General features: G+C 40.9%; 1 protein-coding gene across 1 annotated transcript in view; it reads right to left on the bottom strand.

The window, feature by feature from the left end:
* The window catches only part of TDRD9 (tudor domain containing 9), a 166224-nt gene that overhangs the window by 59329 nt on the left and 85710 nt on the right, over positions 1–21185 (bottom strand). Inside the window, exon 9 of the mRNA XM_044272040.1 lies at positions 1648–1709. Within this exon, the coding sequence (XP_044127975.1) occupies positions 1648–1709 (62 nt within the window). The remainder of the gene's footprint in view (positions 1–1647; positions 1710–21185) is intronic.

Raw genomic sequence — 21185 nt, 5'->3', positions numbered from 1 at the left:
ATAAAAATATCACACAATCTACCCCATCAAGTGAACAGTGTTTTAAAAAAAAATAAAAAATTGAAAAATGACAAACGGCTTTTTTTGTGACTTTACCTCCCAAAAATGAGATAAAAAGCAACCAGAAATCCAAATATACCTTTTAAATGGTGCCAATGTATACTCAGCAGCTCATTCAACAAAAAATAAAAAAAGTTATTGCTCTTAAAAACCATGACAGAAAATTCCATGTTAGAAAATCCAGATGCCGCTCCTTCCCTTCTTAGTTCTGGCATATCCCTAAATAACAGTTTACAACCACAATTGAAGTGTTACGGTATTAAGGAGAATATGGGTAGCAAATTGTGGGGGGATATTCTCCTGTTATCTTTTGTGAAAAAGAAAGTTTGGGCCTAAAGAACAATTTTCTTGTAAAAAAAAAAAATTATATATATATTTTCACACCCAAGTATTAAAAATTCTATGAAATAGCTGTTCAGTGAAGTGCTCCCTACCCCTTAAAAATTCCTTGGGTGGTGTAGTTTACAAAATGTGGTCACTTTTTGGGGGTTTTCACTGTGGGGATACCTCAGGGACTTTTCAAATGCAACATGGTGCCCAAAGACCATTCCATCAAAATCTGCCCTCCAAAAACCATACAGCGCTTCTTGCCTTCTGTGCCCTGTCGTGTGCCCAAACAGCGGTATACAATCACATATGGGGTGTTTCTGCAAACTGCAGAATCAAGGTTATAAATATTGAGGTTTGTTTTGTTGTTAACCCTTGATGTGTTCCAGGAAAAAATTGATTAAAATAGAAAATCTGCGGAAAAAAAATTGACATTTTGAAACGGGACGGATTCGTTTTGCAGCCCATAGACTATTATGATGGAATGAATAACGAAATGCCTCTAAAGGCATTCCGTCATAGAATCGCGCTTTGGTCCGTGGTACCGGAAACCATAACGCAATTCTGCTTTTGACACCAAATGAAGCATGAACGAATTTCAAAATATGAAATTCGCTCACCTCTAGTTTTGAACCGAGCTCATTTCTAATTATGTTCAAAATCTTCTCAAAACAGGTTGTTAATTAGGTGAAAAGAGCCTAAAAGGCTGTTCTCATCTGTGCTGGAGCCCCGCTGCGCCCTCCTTTTCCAGTGTCCACTTAACTGCAGCGAAGTCTCTTGCGCAAGAGCAGGTCTCCTGTGTTCAGCCACGCCGTTATCCTCTGTTAGCAGCAACCAGCTTCAGTTTTTTTTTTTGTGTTTTACTGTAACTTTTAGTCCCCTTAAGAGATTTGAATCCTTTAATCACCTATAGGATTTTGCTGGCTTCCTGTTTAGCCCTACGACAAGCAAGTTAACAGGCACTTTGCTACAGAAGCCTTCACTAGGTCCCAGATTGCCATTGCAAATAATCAGAGCCCCCTCCCAACATCTAACCGCTCAGACACCACGATTACTGGGATTGGAGATAATTACGGCTGAGTTTTAGCTGTATTACACAGTCGGCATTCGTTGCTTATGAAGCAGGCTCAGCTCATGAGCATGCTACATGCATTCACGGCGCACCAATGACATAGAGATGTGTTGTGGAGCACGTGAAGGTTAAAATGGTTGCCTGTGTATAAAGCCTTATCCTACCTGTGCACCTTTTTGGAAATTTACCTGGCAGAAACACCAACACACTGTTTGGCTGAGTGGTCATCATAGGGCTCGTCTTCTTTTGCCTGAAGAAAACAGAATATATATGGTGATTTCTGAACAATCAGCTGATATTAGCCTTGTCCACATTCCTAAACACAGCGGATGGACTCACATAGTTGATCAAATTGTGACCCAGTAAATATATGGTAATCCAATCCAATGAGCATGTGTAGACTGGTAAATATGATCCGTGTGACGGACGCTTTTCCAGGACAGACCACAGCTTGGCTGACCCGAAACTCACTGCATCATAGTAATTAATGGTGTGAATTCCAGCCTGACTACTGGTCTACTGTCCCGTATTCACACGAGGCGGTAAGTACAGAACATTAGATCAATGGCTGGGCTGAAACGCACAGCATTATAGATCATTAGGATTTTTGAGAGGATCTGCAGAGAAGAAAATCCCCAAATCCAGGTGTGCAAACTTTGTGGCATCATATCCAAGAAGACTGGAGGCTGTTATCGCTGTCAAAGGGGCTTCAACTAAGGCTACTTTCACACTGGCGTTTTGGTTTTCATTTGTGAGATCCGTTCAGGGCTCTGACAAGCGGTCCAAAACGGATCAGTTTTGCCCTAATGCATTCTGAATGGGTAAGGATCTGCTCAGAATGCATCAGTTTGCCTCCGTTCCGTCTCTATTCCGCTTTGGAGGCGGACTTGCAGCGTTTTGATGTCCGTCTGACGAAACTGAGCCAAACAGATCCGTCCTGACGCACAATGTAAGTCAATGGGGACGGATCCGTTTTCTATGACACAATATGACGTCCTTGCCATGTTAAAGAGAATACAAACCGATCCGTTCTGAACGGATGCAGACGGTTGTATTATCTAAACGCATCCGTCTGTGCAGATCCATGACTGATCCGCACCAAACGCGAGTGTGAAAGTAGCCGAAGTCCTGAATAAAAGGGTCTTAATACTTACAGTATGTATAATTAATAATTCTTAATTGAGGTTATTACCGCCCGACAATGTCAATGCAAGACTTTCGTTTTTTCTTTTCAATAAATTAGCAATGATTTGGAACATTCTGTTTTCACTTCGTTATTATGGGGAATTGACTGCAGAATCATGTGAATATTTTTATTTTAGCACAAGGCAGCAACATAACAAAATGTGAAAAAAGTGAAAGGGTCTGGAGACTTCCCGAATGCACTGCATATGCTTTTAATATATCCACAGGATAGGTCATCAATATCAGGTCGGCAGGGGCCGGACTCTGGTGACCCCGCTGATCAGCTCGTACGAGTGCTACCTTCTCTTCACTTTTTACCTGCTCACCATCACAACCCCAGTGGTGAGCAGGTGTAATTACAGCTTTTAAGCGAATGTGACGGCTCCTTCCTGTTCAAGTGGATAGAAAGGAGCCACCCTATTGAAGAGAATGGGACGACACAGCTGTAATTACACCTGCTCAATGTTGCAGTTCATGATGGCAAGCAGGTAAACAGTGAAGAAAAGGCAGAGCTTGTACAAGCACAGCTGTCTCTTCAAACAAATGATCGGCAAGGGTGCTGGGAGCCGGACCCCCGCCGATCTGATACTGATTACCTATCCTGAGGATACATATAAAAAAAAAAATAAATAAAAAAAAAGTGGACAACCCCTCTTAATAACCACGTAGTAACTCCCTGACATTAAATTACATGACATTGTTCTAACACGCTGTCATATTAAATTTAAACATTTTTGAAAAACGTAACACATAAAAAAAGGAAAAATAGCTCGTTAACCCCTTCACGACTTGCACCATACATGTAAGGCACTAGATGGGTCTTTAAAGATAATGCCCTGAGTAGGTAGATATTGTCCATGATTGTCAAGAACGCCCATCGATAAAGATTTCAGATCACCCCCCAAAAAATTAAAAAAGCATGTTTTTTTTTTTTTTAGGGGGGTTATTTTTTTTTAAGTATTAAAACAAATTAAAGATTATAAAACCGTGGTATCATTGTAATCGTACTGACCTGGAGAATGAAGTTAACATGCCAGGTCACAGGAAATGGCGTAAAAACAAAACCTATAAAAACTGACGGAATTGCATTTTTTTCAATTCCACCTCATTTGAATTATTATTATTATTATTTATTTTTTTATCAGCTTCCCACAACATTGTATGCAATATTAAAAGGTGCCACTAGAAAGTACATGTCCTGAAAAAACAAGCCCTCGTATGACTGAATGGAAGAATAGAAACCTCTATAGCTACAGAAAGCCAGAAAGTAAAAAAAGGAAAATGGAAAAACTGAAAATGGCCGTCATGAAGGGGTTAAGGGGGCAAATCCCACTCCAGAGTCCTGAACTACATGTGTCCTGCCAACACTTGTTATGTTATCACCGGATGAAGCACAGGCTGCAAATTACGGCAGCATGTCCAAACACATTACTGTACTCATTCCCGAACCAGACTCATATTAACTGCAATTGTTTCCCTAACCGACAAAAAAAGTTATATTTTAAACAAAAGCAACAAACATTTTATCAGCACTAATCCCTTAGAAAAGGACACTGAGCATCGGCCAGCGTGCCCAGCAGCCAGGGACACGTGCCTGTTATGTAATGTTAGAAACATGCCATACGCCACAGAAGGCTTTATGGAAAGTGAGGTTTTTTTTTCTAGCAGTTTTATATGAGAAATAGCAGGCTTTTAATGTGAAGCGGCCGATCTGCGCCTCCACATACAGCTGCTGCACTGTGACCTGCAACCTCCAACTGCTCACAGCGTAATGGGTACATCTGTGATATTAATACTAAAAATACATTTAAAAATTGTGAACTAGAACATTTTAACCACTTACTGAGGTTTGATCCTGAAAGTCCAGACATTTATTAACTATTTTTTTGCTTGTGGTGCTTCATGTCTTTTTAGATGATATATATTTATTTATTAATTTTTTTTTAATACAATTTTCCAATACATTTTTTATATTTAATTTATCTTGGGTAAAGTGCACAAAAAGGAAAGAAAAAAATAATAAATGAAAATATTTTTTTTTCCAATTTATAGTTCTTTATTTTTAAATATATTTTTCACTTAGGGTACTTTCACACTAGCGTTTTTCTTTTCCGGCAGAGTTCCGTCACAGGGGCTCTATACCGGAAAAGAACTGATCAGGCGTATCCCCATGCATTCTAAATAGAGAGTAATCCATTCAGGATGCATCAGGATGTCTTCAGTTCAGTCATTTTGACTGATCAGGACGGAGATAAAACTGCAGCATGCTACAGTTTTATCTCCGGCCCAAAAAACTGAAGACTTCCCTGAATGCCGGATCAGTCCCTGCATGCGCAGACCGGTAAAAATACAAGACAGATCAGTCTTCTGTCCGCATGACAAGCGGAGAGACGGATCCGTTCTTGCAATGCATTTGTGAGACGGATCCGCATCCTGATGCGTCTCACAAATGCTTTCAGTCACATCCAGATCGGAGAATCCGGCAGGCAGTTCCGACGACGGAACTGCTTGCCGGATCACACTGCCGCAAGTGTGAAAATACTAATAATATTGGGTCCCATACTCCCGGTACATCCTCCAATAGTTTATACTCGGGCTGCGGATTTGGGACTACAAGTGGCTCCCACTATAAGAAAACATCAAATTAAAACAATGACAACCCCATGGGACAATTTAAAAGGTTTCTACAGGTGTGGGTGCTGTCAAAATTGCAGACAGACACACTTTAATAGAAACATTAGACAGATAACATCAACGTCCAACAATTTTAAATGGGATATTAAAGAAATCTTGTCATGCAATAGTAAGGCAGTGATTTACATTGTTCAGTGCCCATGCCCAAAGCAGTACATCGGCCGCACAAAAAGGGTATTTAAAACTAGAATATCTGAACATATTAATAATATTAAGAAACAATCTGAAACGCATCCCCTATCCAAACATTTTAAATTATGTCATGCAGGTGATCCAAGCAACATGAGTTATATGGCTATCCAGTCGGTTAAACAAGACTGGAGAGGAGGCGATTTTGTGGCTAAAATGTCGAGACAGGAGTCCAAGAAAATATTCGAGTTTGGGTCCCTGATGCCTCAGGGTCTCAACTCGGAGATTGAGATTTTTGGGTTCCTATAGGTGAGAAGGGTGGGTTTACACGGGGAGTCAGTGCCGGGCTGTTTTTCAGCGCACTGACCCCTCCTGCATCCCTCCCCTTCTCCCCCCAATGCCACAATGCCACATCCCAGCATTCATTTTTATGTAATTTTTATGTAATTTTTATTGAATTATTTTATTTATTTTACTCATAAGGTCTTTATTTTTATTATAATTCATAAATGTGAGCATTTTGAATATGCGTTTTGTAAAACGTATGCAGCAATGTACTGGAATATATTGACTTTCATATTTAGGGTAAAGGTTGAGACTGTGTACTTGGTCAAGTCTAAAATCCGAACCATATTTTCTATCAAACCCTATGTCAAAATCCAGTCATTTCAGCATCTGTTATAATCTAATAATTTTAACATGTAAGTCACAATGTATGAACATATAATGTACAAATGAAGATAGACATTGTGATATATTTGTAGTTAGCAATTGGTTATATTATGAGTGAAGATTGCGGCTGTGCAACTAGTTCAATCCGCAATCCGACCCATCCTTTGTAACAAACCCAATTAGGGTATATAAAGCAACAATTTGTGTCTGTATCTAGCATTACACAACTATCTACTGAGGAAGGAACTTGTTTCCGAAACGCGTCTAGTGTGTACTGAGACCTGGCTATCGGTGCGGCTCTTTCAAAACGAGATACCGCTACAAAGATTCCGTTCACCAAGAATCCACTAAATGGACTGAAACCTTGTCGCCATATCTGTGATTCCCAAAAACACAAGGTAAATCCTGGTGTGTTCACTCTCCTTGACCTGACAAGTCCAGGCAACTACCGGCTCGACTCAGCTATACCAGCTTCCGTCTAGCCTGACGGCTCAGGCGCCTGCGTCACAAACCAGCGATCAACTACCTGGCTGGACACGTGGGACGCTGAGCGAGCGGGTCGGATGGTTTGCTCCGCAAGGAACAAGTAAGTGGATCCCCACAGATTGGAGAAAGTGTGGTTACGAACTGCCAAATAACATCTAAACACAGAGTCCCCGTGTGGGAAATTATAACAATCCTGAATTTATGGTTTCAACTATCCGGTGAATCGGTAACTATAATCATGGACATTTGAACGGTTCAATACATCATCTCCTGCACCATAATTCTAGCCATTAGGTCTCATGTATAGGAGTACTCCGGTTGTTTAGGTCTGTGCGTGAGCTCCGCACATTTGTACCTATTTGTTTATGTATGTATGCTGATACTGATACTAAATTTTAATATTGATTTGGTGTATTAATAAATTCACGCAAAAATACTGTGAGCAAGCCTGTATTATTAGTATTGATTTATCTCCCTTTTCAGCTGGTAACTGAGAGGCTGAGCTCCAGTAGTTTGCTGGTGGAGCCTTTTCTAATTATTTGATACAAGTGTGAAAATAGCCTTACAGCAAAAATATTGAAGTTGAGTTAATCTTTTTTTTTTTTTTTCCCCATTTAGAATAACTATGGGTATACACACACACTATCTCACAAAAAGTGATTACACCCCTCACATTTTTTGTAAATATTTTATTACATCTATTCATGGGACAACACTGAAGATCTGACACTCTGATACAATGTACATTAGTCAGTGCACGGCTTGTATAACAGTGTAAATTTGGTGTGCCCTCAAAATAAATCCGCACACAGCCATTGATGTCTAAATCGCTGGCAACAAAAGTGAGTACACCCCTAAGTGAAAGTGTCCAAATTGTGCCTAAAGTGTCAATATTTTGTGTGGCCGCCATTATTTTCCAGCGCTGCCTTAACTCTCTTGGGCATGGAGTTCTCTAGAGCTTCACAGGTTGTCACTGGAATCCTCTTTCACTCCTCCATGACGACATTACGGAGCTGGTGGATGTTAGAGACCTTACGCTCCTCCAACTTTCGTTTGAGGATGCCCCACATATGCGCAATAGGGTTTAGGTCTGGAGACATGCTTGGCCAGTCCAGCACCCCTAACCCCAGTTTCTTTAGCAAGGCAGTGGTCATCTTGGAGGTGTGTTTGAGTTTGTTATGTTGGAATACTGCACTGTGGCCCAGTTTCCGAAGGATGGGGATCATGCTCTGCTTCAGTATGTCACAGTACATGTTGGCATTCATGGTTCCCACAGCACTCGTGCAGCCCCAAAACATTACACTCCCATCATGCTTGACTGTAGGAAAGACACACTTGTCTTTGTACTCCTCACCTGGTTGCCGCCACACACGCGCGACACCATCTGAACCAAATAAGTTTATCTTGGTCTCAGTAATCCATGTCCTTAGTCTGCTCGTCTTCAGCAAACTGTTTGCAGGCTTTCTTGTGCATCATCTTCAGAAGAGGCTTCCTTTTGGGACGACAGCCATGCAGACCAATGTGATGCAGTGTGCGGTGTATGGTCTGAGCACTGACCCCTTTAACTACCTCTGTAACAATGCTGGCAGCACTCATATGTCTATTTTGAAGCTGATACGAAGCGGAGCATGTGCACTCAATTTCTTTGGTCGACACACCTCCAAAATGTTATGGACTATAAAACACACCAGACCATCAGGTGCATCCCAGGTTTAGACAACAGAAAATTAAAAAATATAAGTTTTCTACTTATTTAAACCTTCCCCGCTGGTTTATTGAAGTGAAGGGTCCCTTCATCAGGCATAAGACAACAGTTATAAAAACATACACAGATCCATATACAGAAATACAAACCATGGGTCACAGGTCAGGGGTGATTGAGCTTGTTCAAGAAAGTACGAAAGTACAAAATAAATTGTTTCTATACAGGTGATATGCTGCACATGTCATTACAGGGGTGACAGATCATCAATACAGGGGCCACATGCAGGGTACCAGTGGTGAAGAGGGATGATTTTCTAAAGCAATGTTGTGCTATCCTGGAGCATTTAAATGATTTATAGTATGGATGACATGGTACATGCATCCTCACACAGCTGCACACCTAGAGCATACAGTAATATACGCTGTGCTCATTCCTATGACAGACTCTGCAGTTGCGGCTCATGACTGGAAGAGTGTGAGGATGTCACCTGGCAGTGTCTTCATGAGTGTCCGGAGGCTGGTGTTATAACCCGAGATCATCAACTGTCCGATACCAGCTTTACCACGGCAGAAGTAGAGACAAAGCGGCCTGCTCCACATTTTCATTGGTGGCAGTGGCCGTCCGCGTCACAGCGAGAAGGGAGGGATGCTCTCTCTCCTTTTCCAAGTGCAGCCGCTAATGAGAACATGACGTGTGCCGTATTGTGTGTGCGCCATGTTATCTAATCTGAATAAAAAACCGGAGCAATCCTACTGCGGACTATAAGACGCAGGTACTTTTAGTAATATTTCTTTGTTGTTGAAATGTGCCACTTATAGTCCGGAAAATACAGTGTATGTATATAATGTACATATACATAACCTGTGCCATATGTTGTCTCTATATTCTGTGCATAGTGTTTTTGCATAACGTGCCACATGTTGTCTCTACATACATATAGAAAGAGTTTTTGCATAAATTTATTATATAATGTCCCAATGAAGTTCTAAAATAAACTTCTAAAAACTTACTTCCATTTTTTATTTTACAATACTGACAGAAATGATCTGGGAAGCCACCACAAAGAAGGAGGACTTGGAGATTCAGAGCTATAACCTATGCCACAACAAACTTAACCTTTCAACAAACTTTGCATTATTCGATAGTATAGCATGTGCACATGAGTAATAACACTATTTCTCACCATTATATCGCTTACATTTGGCATTTTTTTGCCATTTTCCCCTTCTGCATCCTCTGTCTCTAGTTTGTAGCTCACCTAAGTCTGGTGGGTGGCAACTAGCTGCTATCGACGGCATACAGAAAGTAGAGGACAATCTGCTTCCTAACCTTCTCTTACCCAGATGCGGCCATAAGATCATGGAGGACATTACAGAGGGGCACTGACCTGGATGGATGTGAATTTAGCACTTGGACTGAAACACACTGTCCATGCAGTCTCTCTTGCTGTGCCTGTCCGAGTTCTGTCTCACTCCTCCCCGTGCCCTCTCCATAGACTTGTTGTGACATATGTCATCTGATACTTCAGTAAGCTGGTCTGTCCTGGATGGCTTCAAGAGGACTTTCAAAGAAAATTTTGCAAGGCACGGAGGGGGGGGTACAGCTGATAAAAAGTGAACTTAGTTTCTTATCGTCACAATTGATTTATACAAAGTTGACCACTGATTTATGCAAAAGACCATTTAAAGGGTCTTATACACTTAAACAACACTGTAGAAAAAAAATACACACATGAAAAGGTGTGGAAAAAGTAAGAACCAAGGAATGCAAGGTGAGCATCAGTGGATCCCCCATTGCCCATGGCTAATAGTTTGGTATTTTCTTCTTAACAATATCATTCATACATTGTTACTGCAATTCAGCTTGCATAACGGCCTCTAACCAGTGACGTGCGGTGTCCAGTTTCACTAGGTATCTCTAGAAAAATTGTAATACTTCTTGGCTTCTCAAAACCCTCACCTTTGCTCCTCCTTTTCCATATCATCAAATAAATTTAGCAAAAATGCTGCTACTTCATATACTTCTTTACATATTGCCGGTTCATCAAAGTACTGATTCGCCACCTGGAACAATATGGTAGAAATGGTAAAATATACATTTAACAGTTCATTCAGATGGCCGTATGCTGTCCGCAAAAAAAAAAACAGATTGCGTTTGTTTGTTTTTTTGCCGATCCATAGACTTCAATAGGCCCATGTCCTGATTTTCACTGACAAGTATAGGACATGTTTAAATTTTTTGCTGAGCTGTGCAATGGAAGAAAAGGGCCCCATAGAAGTGAATGGGACAGCATCTAATCAGCAAAAAAACGGATCTGCATTTTTGCAGACAGCATACGGCCGTCTGAATGAGCCCTAATACTAATGGAGGGATATGCAGACAGCACCCCTCTGATTACTATGTAAATACACCAGTGAAATCATTATCAGGAGAGCAGTCCCTTTATTAATCAATGACCAGTAAGCTTCAGGATTTGGGGGGGTACTATCTCTCCTTGGCGAGAGCGCCTTAATAGGCGTGAGGCGGCTTATAGGCCATACATATTACTCTAGAATTCCAGGAAGAAGGGATGTAAATGGATTCTTATCAACCTCTACCTCTAATGCCACCTGATGTAAGGCAGCTATGCAACAAGTCAATGTTCAACTCTTTAAATAGGCCTTGAGACATGACTCTGATATTAAATAAGCCAGCATCTCATCTGCAGACGGCTGTTTCAGGATTAGGGAGGTACTATGTCTGCTTGCGGAGAGTTCCTTAATAGTAGAGAGGGGTCCTTTGCCGTCACCACAGCAGCTAGGTCAATAGAGCTTGACTTACCAGTTCTTTAAAGGATATAAATACCTTTGTGGTAATGTTTTGTGTAATTGCATTTTATTCAATCTTGGCTAAATTCATTTTTTCAATTAGTCTTTATTTAAAAAAACAGCTTGTCCTCTACAGCTTTCTGTTTCTGTGCATTTGCTGACTAGCAGGTTCTCATTTCACAGATTTGCTCTGGAGGCTCAGACTGCAGACTCCTAACAGCTCATAAACACTCAACACACCTTACCAGCTTGATAAGAATATGGCTTAAAGTGAATGAACACCCTTGGAGGGCATTTGTTTTATTATCGCACTGTTCTCATTTTCACTCAAAAATTATTTTAGTTGGTCTTTATTAAAAATTTCCAGCCCCTTTCTCTGTACAGCCTTGAGAGTCTCTAAGTACCAGGCTCTGTGTTTATACTGTTTTTCCCATCAGGCAGCTCAGCTGATGGCTATTTATCTCTGACCTCCTGACATCATAAACACTCATTATAGTGTTTATGAGCCGTTAGTAGTTCAAAGATAAGGGATACACATAGCCGAAGATAACAGCTCAAAGTGGAATTGAAAATAGAGAGCTCACAGCTAGGCAGTTAGATTTTTATGACAAAAACTGCTGAATATATTTTTTTATAAAGACCAATTTAAAAAATGCAATCAAAAAATAGCCCCCAATAAAGGTGTTCATAGCCTTTAAATTAGGTTTTATGAGCTGAAAGGAATGCAGAGATAAGAGCTACACGTGGGGCTTTAGAGATGCTGTCTGATGTGTTCAATGTAAAAGAGAAAGCAAGCCAGTCTGAGATATGCTGAAAAGTTGTTGAAACCAATTGAAAAAAAAAAGTTTTTATTCCAAAATGAGTGCAATGCAATGACAGAAAAATGCATAGCCTTTAAAAGGGACAGATGTTTAAAAAAAATAATAAATAAATCAATATAATGCTATGCGACCCTGGCAGTGCTGGAAGTTCAGGACGAGTGGTGCGCTGCGAGTCTGCAGCGTGACACTCGCTCGTCTGAAAGAAGCCTTACTGGTTAGCTCCCATTTGCAAATAGGGCTGAGCAGTTAATCAAATTAATTTGATTAGTTTACCCCTTTTAGGGTCTTAAGATTTATTTATTTTTTTAAATCGTCATAATGATTTTTTGTCTTCCAGAGAGCTGGATGAGTGCAGGCTGTGTATTATCTTCAGTCCCTGCTGCCTGTGTCATTAATCCTGGCACGAACGACAGGGACTGAAGAGACCCCGCAGAGGCTGCGCTGGTTTAGTGCTGTGGATTACAACGGGAGCCCAGCGTTTTGGGCGACACACCAGGCAGTCCTCTGCAGAGCCACACGTCACATGCTCTGTGTCATTACGTACATGCGTGGATGGACCACAGGCTGAGGTAAAGTGCGCACGTGCAGTAGACAGCCGCTTCTGCCATTTTTTTCTCGAAAGTTGTTAGTCACTGCTGAGCAGGAGAAATGGAATGTCTGGTACTGTCAAAAGTAAGTTAATACATACCTTAATATTAGGAATTTGTTTCAAGTCATCCAGATAAAACACTTCAATATCATATGGTTTCCCTTCAACCTTGAAGATACATGCGGGGACCAATTTATTATGGATTGGCACCGCAAAATAATCAGCAAATTCTCTGCAGTTTATGGTGGCGGACATCAGAATTACCTTCAATTAAAAAGAAATAGGTATATTATTGAACTTGAGGATTGCAAGTTCTGATGTTTGATGGTTAAAAAATATATATATATATATATATATATATATATATATATATATATATATATATATATATATATATATATATATAAAAAAAATGTTTACAATTGGACTAATGCTCATTCAGATCAGTTGGAATATCCACAGCAGAAATCCAATTGACAGCCTTGGATTTCTGACATTGGATTATTTTCAGATTTCTTTATGACAGGTATATTCTGAATGTGTCCTTTAAAGGGGTATTCTGGTTGTGTAAAGTTATCTCTTACTCACTGGGTAGATCGGCGGGGGCCCTACCGCAGGGACCCCCACCGATCACAAGAACGAGGACCCAGTAACCTGTTGAGCCCCCCAAAATGAACAGGATGACCATTTGCGCTCAGCCCGCTCTATTCATTTTTTTATGGGAGTGTAGAAATGAATACAGCGGCTGTGCACATACCCAACCGACCGCTCAGTTCATTTCGGGGGGCTCCACAGGGTACCTGGACCTATTGAAGCTGTTGATAAGTGCAATTCAAAGTCAGTAATGTTGTTTCAACCGGCACAATGCAAACTATTTTATATTTTCCATTGGCCTGCAGCAAAGTTTAGAAATTAATTTGAGTGAACATGAGAAAACTCTTAATCACAACACATTACACTGGTCACAGATGAATGCTACGTAGCCGCAGGGAACACAAGTCTTATTTACAAAGACTAACTAGGATCATTTTAACCCAGATTTACCCATCCTGCATATGGTGGGTTGGAAAAATGCAGCATGAAAGTAGAGAGGATGATTGCAAAGGGTAAGGTGATCATGATTTGAATTCTGAAAGCATCCCCTTCTAAGCTTTCAACAGCAATGCTCCAGGGCGTACAGGTGCAGGCAAAAACTGTGAAAGGAATGGCGCAGGATTGGTGGAGCTCCAAGAGATTTGACTTCCACTAATGGGGGATATGCAATCATTTTAAAAGATGGTAATATCCCTTTAAATTGGTTGTGAATGGAGCCCAATTTTTTCATAAAATTACAGACCTTCACCATTCTCGAATTTGTCCGTATAAGTTTGCGTACGATCATCAGCAGGAAATCCATTTCTTCTGTACGTTCATGGACCTATTCAAACAATTAAGTACAATATGCATTATAACTAACATTTATGTTAAATTAATACAATTTTTTTTTCAAATGTGAAAAAGTTCATAGAACATCCCAGCACATTTGCTTTTGGAAACCACTGGTACTGGTCTGTCACCACAAAATGCAAATGCCTTAGGCTACATGCACACGACTGGCTGCATAACAGCCATTTAAAGGGGTTCTCCAGGAATTAAGAAAATGAAAATACTTAAATATTACTTTATTATAAATATATTCCCAAATACTTTTCATTAGTTATAATGGCTTGTTTTGTCTGGGGAGCAATCAGGAGAAATAAAATGGCCGCCACCCTATTAGTCCACACAAAAGCTGTCCTAATCACACAGCAGGACAAGTTACTTCACAACACTTCGCAATCTATTGCTCCATTCTGGGGAAAAAGTACTTTAGTCCCATATATACATGAGAAATTAGGCACTGAGGGTGGTCCCAAGTCAGCCTGTGCACCCTTGCTCCTTTGCCAGCCCCTACCTCTCCTCGATTGAAAGAGTGCTAGTGCTGTTAAAGGGGTTCTCTGTAAATTCATAAAATTACTGAAAATACTTACAGATGTAGCAGATGGTAACACACACACTTGGTGACTTATCACATTTAGTTAAAAGAGGACCTTTCATAGGTCCAGAGTCCAGACATTATGAAATAAGTAGGGGTTTGTGTACGGCATAGATCACTTACTAGCTGAATCTGTCCGGCGCTCCGTTCCCCCGCAGTGCCCCCCCTTTTACTTTTTCCACCTGGTATGGAAATGAATATCATCAGTACAGGGAGGAGGAGACTGCCCTGTTTCTCAATGGGCGTCCCCTTCTCCCTGGCTGTAGCGCAGTCCAATCGCAGCGAGTGTCACAGCCAGGAAAAAAAAAAAAAAAAAAGCTCACCTTCTCCCTGGCTGTGACGCTCTCTGCTGTGACTGGACAACGCTACATCCAGGGAGAAGGAGATGCCAAACAACCCCCTACATACTTCATAATGTTTGGACCCATGAAAGGTCCTCTTTAATGTGTCATGACTTACTTAACTCTGCTGCATCTGTCCTTTTTTGCAAGTCCATGCAAAAGCAGCAGATTTAACACACACAATTGGCGAGTTCTCACACCTAGTTAATGTGTTATATCATAATTCCTGACAAGTAGAGCAGAGAGGAGGATGAGGAGCTCCTTTAGGTCAGTGTGTGAAGTAAACTGTCCCGTTTTGTGTGATTAGGACATGTTGTGTGTGCACTAATAGGGCGGAAGCCATTTTTTCCCCCCTGATTGCTTTGTAGGCAAATCAAGCCATTATAACTAATGAAATGTATTTGGGAATATATTTATAAGAAAGTAATTATTTAAGTATTTTCAGTAAGTTTATTTTCTTAATTCTCTGAGAACTTTTTTTTAACTTACATGAGGGCTTCGTGCATGTGGCTATCACTGAAAAGACTCCAGCATGTGCCCACATACACTATATACACTTTTTTTTTTTATCAGACTAGTAAAACCTATGCAGTGGTCTTATTATTGTGGCATCCATAAAGAGAGATGAAGAGAGCTTAGTATGGATAGTACATGTGTGGAATATTGTAGGCCAGGCAATGCCACTCTGGGTTTTGGCAAATTAGCTTTGCTAAGCCTCTCTGATGCCAGCAGATGTAAGATGTACTAATTTTCATATATTTTTCCCAGAAACCCAGAGGAACATTGCATGGCCAACAATACTCCTCATACATACTGGACACCCTCTATAAGAAGAAATAATACCTCAACCAAGGCCTTTCAGGAAGCCGAGGATAATTTCTTTGCTCAGCTCTATTAAAGGGTAGTTACCCAGAAAGGGTTGGATTCCAGGTATTAATTTTATTTGGGGAAAGGAGGCTAGATTGCATGTCTGTTTTCCAGAGAAGCATTATGTTGAGATGCAAGCACGGTAATAGATCAAAACCGTATTATGAAAAGGCACTGATTCAGGCTACCACCAAAAAAAAATAGGGAAAAATGGATTAAAAAAAATAGGGGAAAAATGATCTATGAAGCACATTGAGATATGTATAAATATATTAGAGATGAGGAAATCAATTATATCAATATGGAATTCAACCTGAATTTTCCCAAAAAAATTAAAAAAATATTGAATTCCAAATAGTTTACAATTCAGCTTTCTTTCCAGAATGGATTACAAATGCTGACTGTTTCACAGCTACAGCATAGCCTTGCAATCATTGCTCAGCCTTTTTAAACAGACTTAGGCCTCATGCACACGACAGTATTTTTTCATGGTCCACAAAACGGGCTTCTGTTGTTCCGTGATCCGTGTCCGTTTTTTGTTCCGTGTGTCTGCCTTGATTTTTGGAGGATCAGCAGACCAGAAAAGTGAAAAAAAAAAAAAAATCTAAGTCAGGTTTGCCTTGAAAATGATAGGAAAAAAACTGACACGGATCACGGACGACCATCTTGTGTGCCTCCGTGTTTTTTCACGGACCCATTGACTTGAATGGGTCCGCGAACCGTTGTCCGTCAAATAAATAGGACAGGTCATTTTTTTTGACGGACAGGAAACACGGATGCGGATGACAACGGTGCATTTCCGAGGTTTTCTACGGACCCATTGAAAGTCAATGGGTCCGCAGCAAATCACCCAAAAGGGAACAACGGACACGGATGCATATAACGGTCGTGTGCATGGGGCCTTACATAGCAAAAGTAGAAAAAGTTAAGCCAGCCTCACATCTGCAACTAGCTCTTTAAGTCCCATCTCAAAGCACAGCACTTAGAATTAGATTTGCTAGTTGAGGAAAGGGGGAATTTTGGCTGGGTCTTATTTCTGGATGGACAGCCAAGGGAACTTTACCCTAATTTATACAATCCTTTATTACCATCACTGCCCTGTGAACTTGTAAGCAAAGATGACATTTACAGCAGACTGGATTCTGTATATGGAACTTGCAAATGTAGTTTTTGCAGGAGGATTTGAAACAGATTTTCCTGCAAGTTTTTCAGCCAAAGCCAAAAGTGGATCCAGCAAGTATAAGTCCATCCTTTATATTTCCAGTTTCTTTTGAATCCACTTCCGGCTTTGGTTGAAAAACATACCTCAAAACTTCCTGCAAAAAAAACTCTGCATGAACCTAGCCTAACAGCTTATGTGAAATGTATGACTAAGCATATGCAAAGACAGTCCCCCAGCGGCAGCTAACTGCCCACACTTGCTCCGTCACCTGTCCCGATACCCTGGCACGGGGGGCGCAGACACACCTCTCTCCTTCCTCTTCTTCCCTGGCTACAGTTTTCCCTGATTCCCCAGTAACCTGCACCGGTGGGTCAACTGTCAAATAGCGACTACTCCAGGAGGTAGCAGCCTGGTGGTTCCCCTGCAGTCCAGATCCCTGTACACGGGTTGAAGGGTGAAAACCAGGATAACACCCTAAGGAATAGCCCTGATATAGTGGTTCCACACCCACTGTCCACAACAGAATGTATTCTCCAAAAAAGATATAGGCGACAGTAAGGGGAAAAAAAGGCTATGGACAAATTAAGCAAGTCATTTTATTCTCCGAGGGTATCTGAGTACTGAAAAACAAAAAAAGACTGCTCTAGTGCAACCAAAAGGTCACCCCTCTGCTGACATTTCAGGAATGACAATGAACTGCCGCGAGGATTTATTGGGGGGGGAACCATGCAAAAATAAGCAGGTTTTCATCTTATAAAGAGCATCCACATAATAAAACAACATGAACAAATTTAAGGCTTATTAAGAATGCGATATCCTATTTCATGGTAAACTTTCTCATACATTTTATTATTACCAGACATGAGAATAGAGAAAGGATCAGAAGGAAAACCACTTTACAGGACATCCATACGTATAATTATCTTCAGGTCATTCAGAGTGTCAGAAGAAAGCATGGTGGCCTCTCAAAGAAAATGTATACTCTATATTTGTTTTTTCACTAATTTTTAAACCATAAATTGATACATTTTTTTGTAATCTTTATTTTTTCAATTCTATTTTCTGTACCTGACTACCGTATTTTTCGCTTTTAAGACGCACCCTAGGTAATGTAATGAGGAAAAATAAGAAAATATATTTTTCATCAGACCTCATCTCAGACCCCCATAAATATCAGGACATCAGATCAGACCCCCATATCAGGACATCACATCAGACCCACATATCAGCCCTTCATGTCAGACCCCATCAGACCTTTTATCAGCCTTTTATTTAAGACCCCCATCAGACATTTCAGACCTCAGATCAGACCTCAATGCGAGACCCCCCATCAGACCTCAGATCAGCCCTCAATGCGAGACCCCATCAGACCTCAGATGAGCTCTTTATTTCAGACCAGACCTCAAATCAGGCTTCATTGTCAGACCCCCCCCCATCAGATCGCAGATCAGCCCTTTATTTCACACCCCATCAGACCTCAGATCAGCACTCAATGCTTAGTCAGTGTGTGTAAATGCACCTTAAAGGGGTTGTGCAGGCAGTAATTATTGATGACCTATCCTCAGGATAAGATTCCAAGATGAAAGATGGGAGCATTTTCGTCCAAAGAGCCTTTATTTACAATTAGTCCATGAAGAAATGTACAAAAAGGTGCATAAAAACCAGCAACGTTTCGACTAATACCTTGCAATATTTGTTGCAATCCTCAGGATAGGTCATCACTATCCGATTGCTGGGGGTCCAACAACCATGCCAATCAGCTGTTTGAAGAGGCGGCGGCGCTCCACGCGAGCACTAATTCCTCTTCAATACACTGCTCGTCATCTTGCAAGTGCAGTGTAATTACAAATACTCACTTTCACTCGAATTACACTACGCCACCACAAGGGAGACAACCTGTAGTGTAATGAAGAGGATACATCACTCCTCTTTAACCCCTTAGGGACCGGGCTAATTTTCACCTTAAGGACCAGGCCATTTTTTGCAAATCTGACCAGTGTCACTTTATGTGTGACTAACTTTAAAACGCTTTGACTTATCCAGGCCGTTCTGAAATTTTTTTCGTCACATATTGTACTTCATGACACTGGTAAAATGGAGTCAAAAAAAATTATTTTATTTATTAAAAAAAAATACCAAATTTACCAAAAATTTGGAAGAATTAGCAAAATTTCCAAATTTCTATTTCTCTACATTTATAGATAATAACTATTTTTGGAGGTATTACTACTTTACATTCCCCATATGTCTACTTCATGTTGGATCATTTTTGGGAATGACATTTTTTTTTGGGGGACGTTACAAGGCTTAGAAGCAAATCTTGAAATTTTTCAGAAATTTTCAAAAACCCACTTTTTAACCCCTTAAGGACATAGGGCGTACCGGTACGCCCTATTTCCCGAGTCCTTAAGGACCAAGGGCGTACCGGTACGTCCTAACTTAAAATCTTAATTGCGGCGCCGCTGGGGTTAATCGGAACGGGATTTCGGCTGAAATCATTCAGCCGGCATCCCGTAACAACGCAGGGGGGGGGTCATTTGACCCCCCGTATCGGCGATCGCAGAAAACCGCAGGTCAATTCAGACCTGCGGTTTGCTGCGCTTTTTGCCGTTTCTGATCCCCGCGGTCCCTGACCGCGGGGATCAGAAACTTCAGAGTGCCCGAAATCAATATTGTTAACCCCCCCCTGCACCCCTGCACGATTTGATGGCGGCGGGTGGTGCAGGGGGGGTGTCGCATGCAGTGGGGGCGTTGCGGGAGGCGGGCGGTGCGGCAGGCGGGATCGCGATCCCCCGCCCGCCTCCCATTGCATAATCGTTGGTGTACAGTGGGTATACCAGGGTGCCAGCACATTGCTGGCACCCTGGTATAAACGGCTGACATCGTTGATGCGATGTCAGCCGTTTAACCCTTTCCATACAGCGGTCCGTACGGACCGCTGTATGGAAAAGGTTAACAGTAAGAGGGAGCTCCCTCTCTCCGATCGGGGGGCTGCTGTGCCTTTGCAGCCCCCCGATGGGAGAAGGAGAGAGCCCCCAGACAGCCCCCCCAGAACCCCGTCCTTACCCTTCCCCGTCTGCGAAGTTCTGACCATAACTGAGCAGACGGGGAAGGTTCCCATGGCAACAGGACGCCTGATCAGGGTCCTGCTGTCCATGGTGCTGAACAGATCTGTGCTGAAAGCATAGACCTGTTCAGTGTAAGTAAAATACAGTGCAGAAACCTATATAGGTTCTGTTCTGTATTTACAGACATCAGACCCACTGGATCTTCAAGAACCAAGTGGGTGGGTCAAAAAAATCAAAAAAAAGTGAAAAAAGTTAAGATAAAAAAAAAAAACATTTATCACTGAATAAAATTAAAAAATAAAATACACTACACATATTAGGTATCGCCGCGTCCGTAACGACCTGATCTATAAAATGGTCATGTTAATTTCCCCGCACAGTGAACGCCATAAAAATAAAAAAATAAAAACTATGAGAAAATTGAAATTTTGCCCACCTATCCCAAAAAAGGTATAAAAGTGATCAAAAAAGTTGCATGTACGCCAAAATAGTACCAATCAAACCGTCATCTCATCCCGCAAAAAATGAGACCCTACTCAAGATAATCGCCCAAAAACTGAAAAAACTATGGCTCTTAGACTATGGAAACACTAAAACATGATTTTTTTGGTTTCAAAAATAAAATCTTGTGTAAAATGTACATAAAAAAAATAAAGTATACATATTAGGTATCGCCGCGTCCGTATCGACCGGCTCTATATAAATATCACATGACCTAACCCCTCAGGTGACCACCGTAAAAAAAAAAAAAAAAAAAAAACTGTAAAAAAAAGCAATTTTTTGCCATCTTACGTCACAAAAAGTGTAATAGCAAGCGATCAAAAAGTCATATGCACCCCAAAATAGTGCCAATCAAACTGTCATCTCACCCCGCAAAAAATTAGACCCTACTCAGATAATCACCCAAAAACTGAAAAAACTATGGCTCTTAGACTATGGAGACACTAAACAATTTTGGGTTTTCAAAATGAAGTTATTGTATAAAACTTACATAAATAAAAAAATTGTATACATATTAGGTATCGCCGCGTCCGTGACAACCTGCTCTATAAAATTACCACGTGATCTAACCTGTCAGATGAATGTTGTAAATAACAAAAAAAAAACATCAAAGCTATTTCTTGTTACCTTTGGCCGCACAAAAAGATATAGAGCAACCAAAAATCATATGTACCCTAAACTAGTA

The sequence above is a fragment of the Bufo gargarizans genome, chromosome 11 (assembly GCF_014858855.1).
Source record: "Bufo gargarizans isolate SCDJY-AF-19 chromosome 11, ASM1485885v1, whole genome shotgun sequence".
Classification (NCBI taxonomy): domain Eukaryota; kingdom Metazoa; phylum Chordata; class Amphibia; order Anura; family Bufonidae; genus Bufo; species Bufo gargarizans.
The sequence above is the reverse complement of the archived record's forward strand: the minus strand, read 5'-3'. Positions and strand labels throughout refer to the sequence as shown.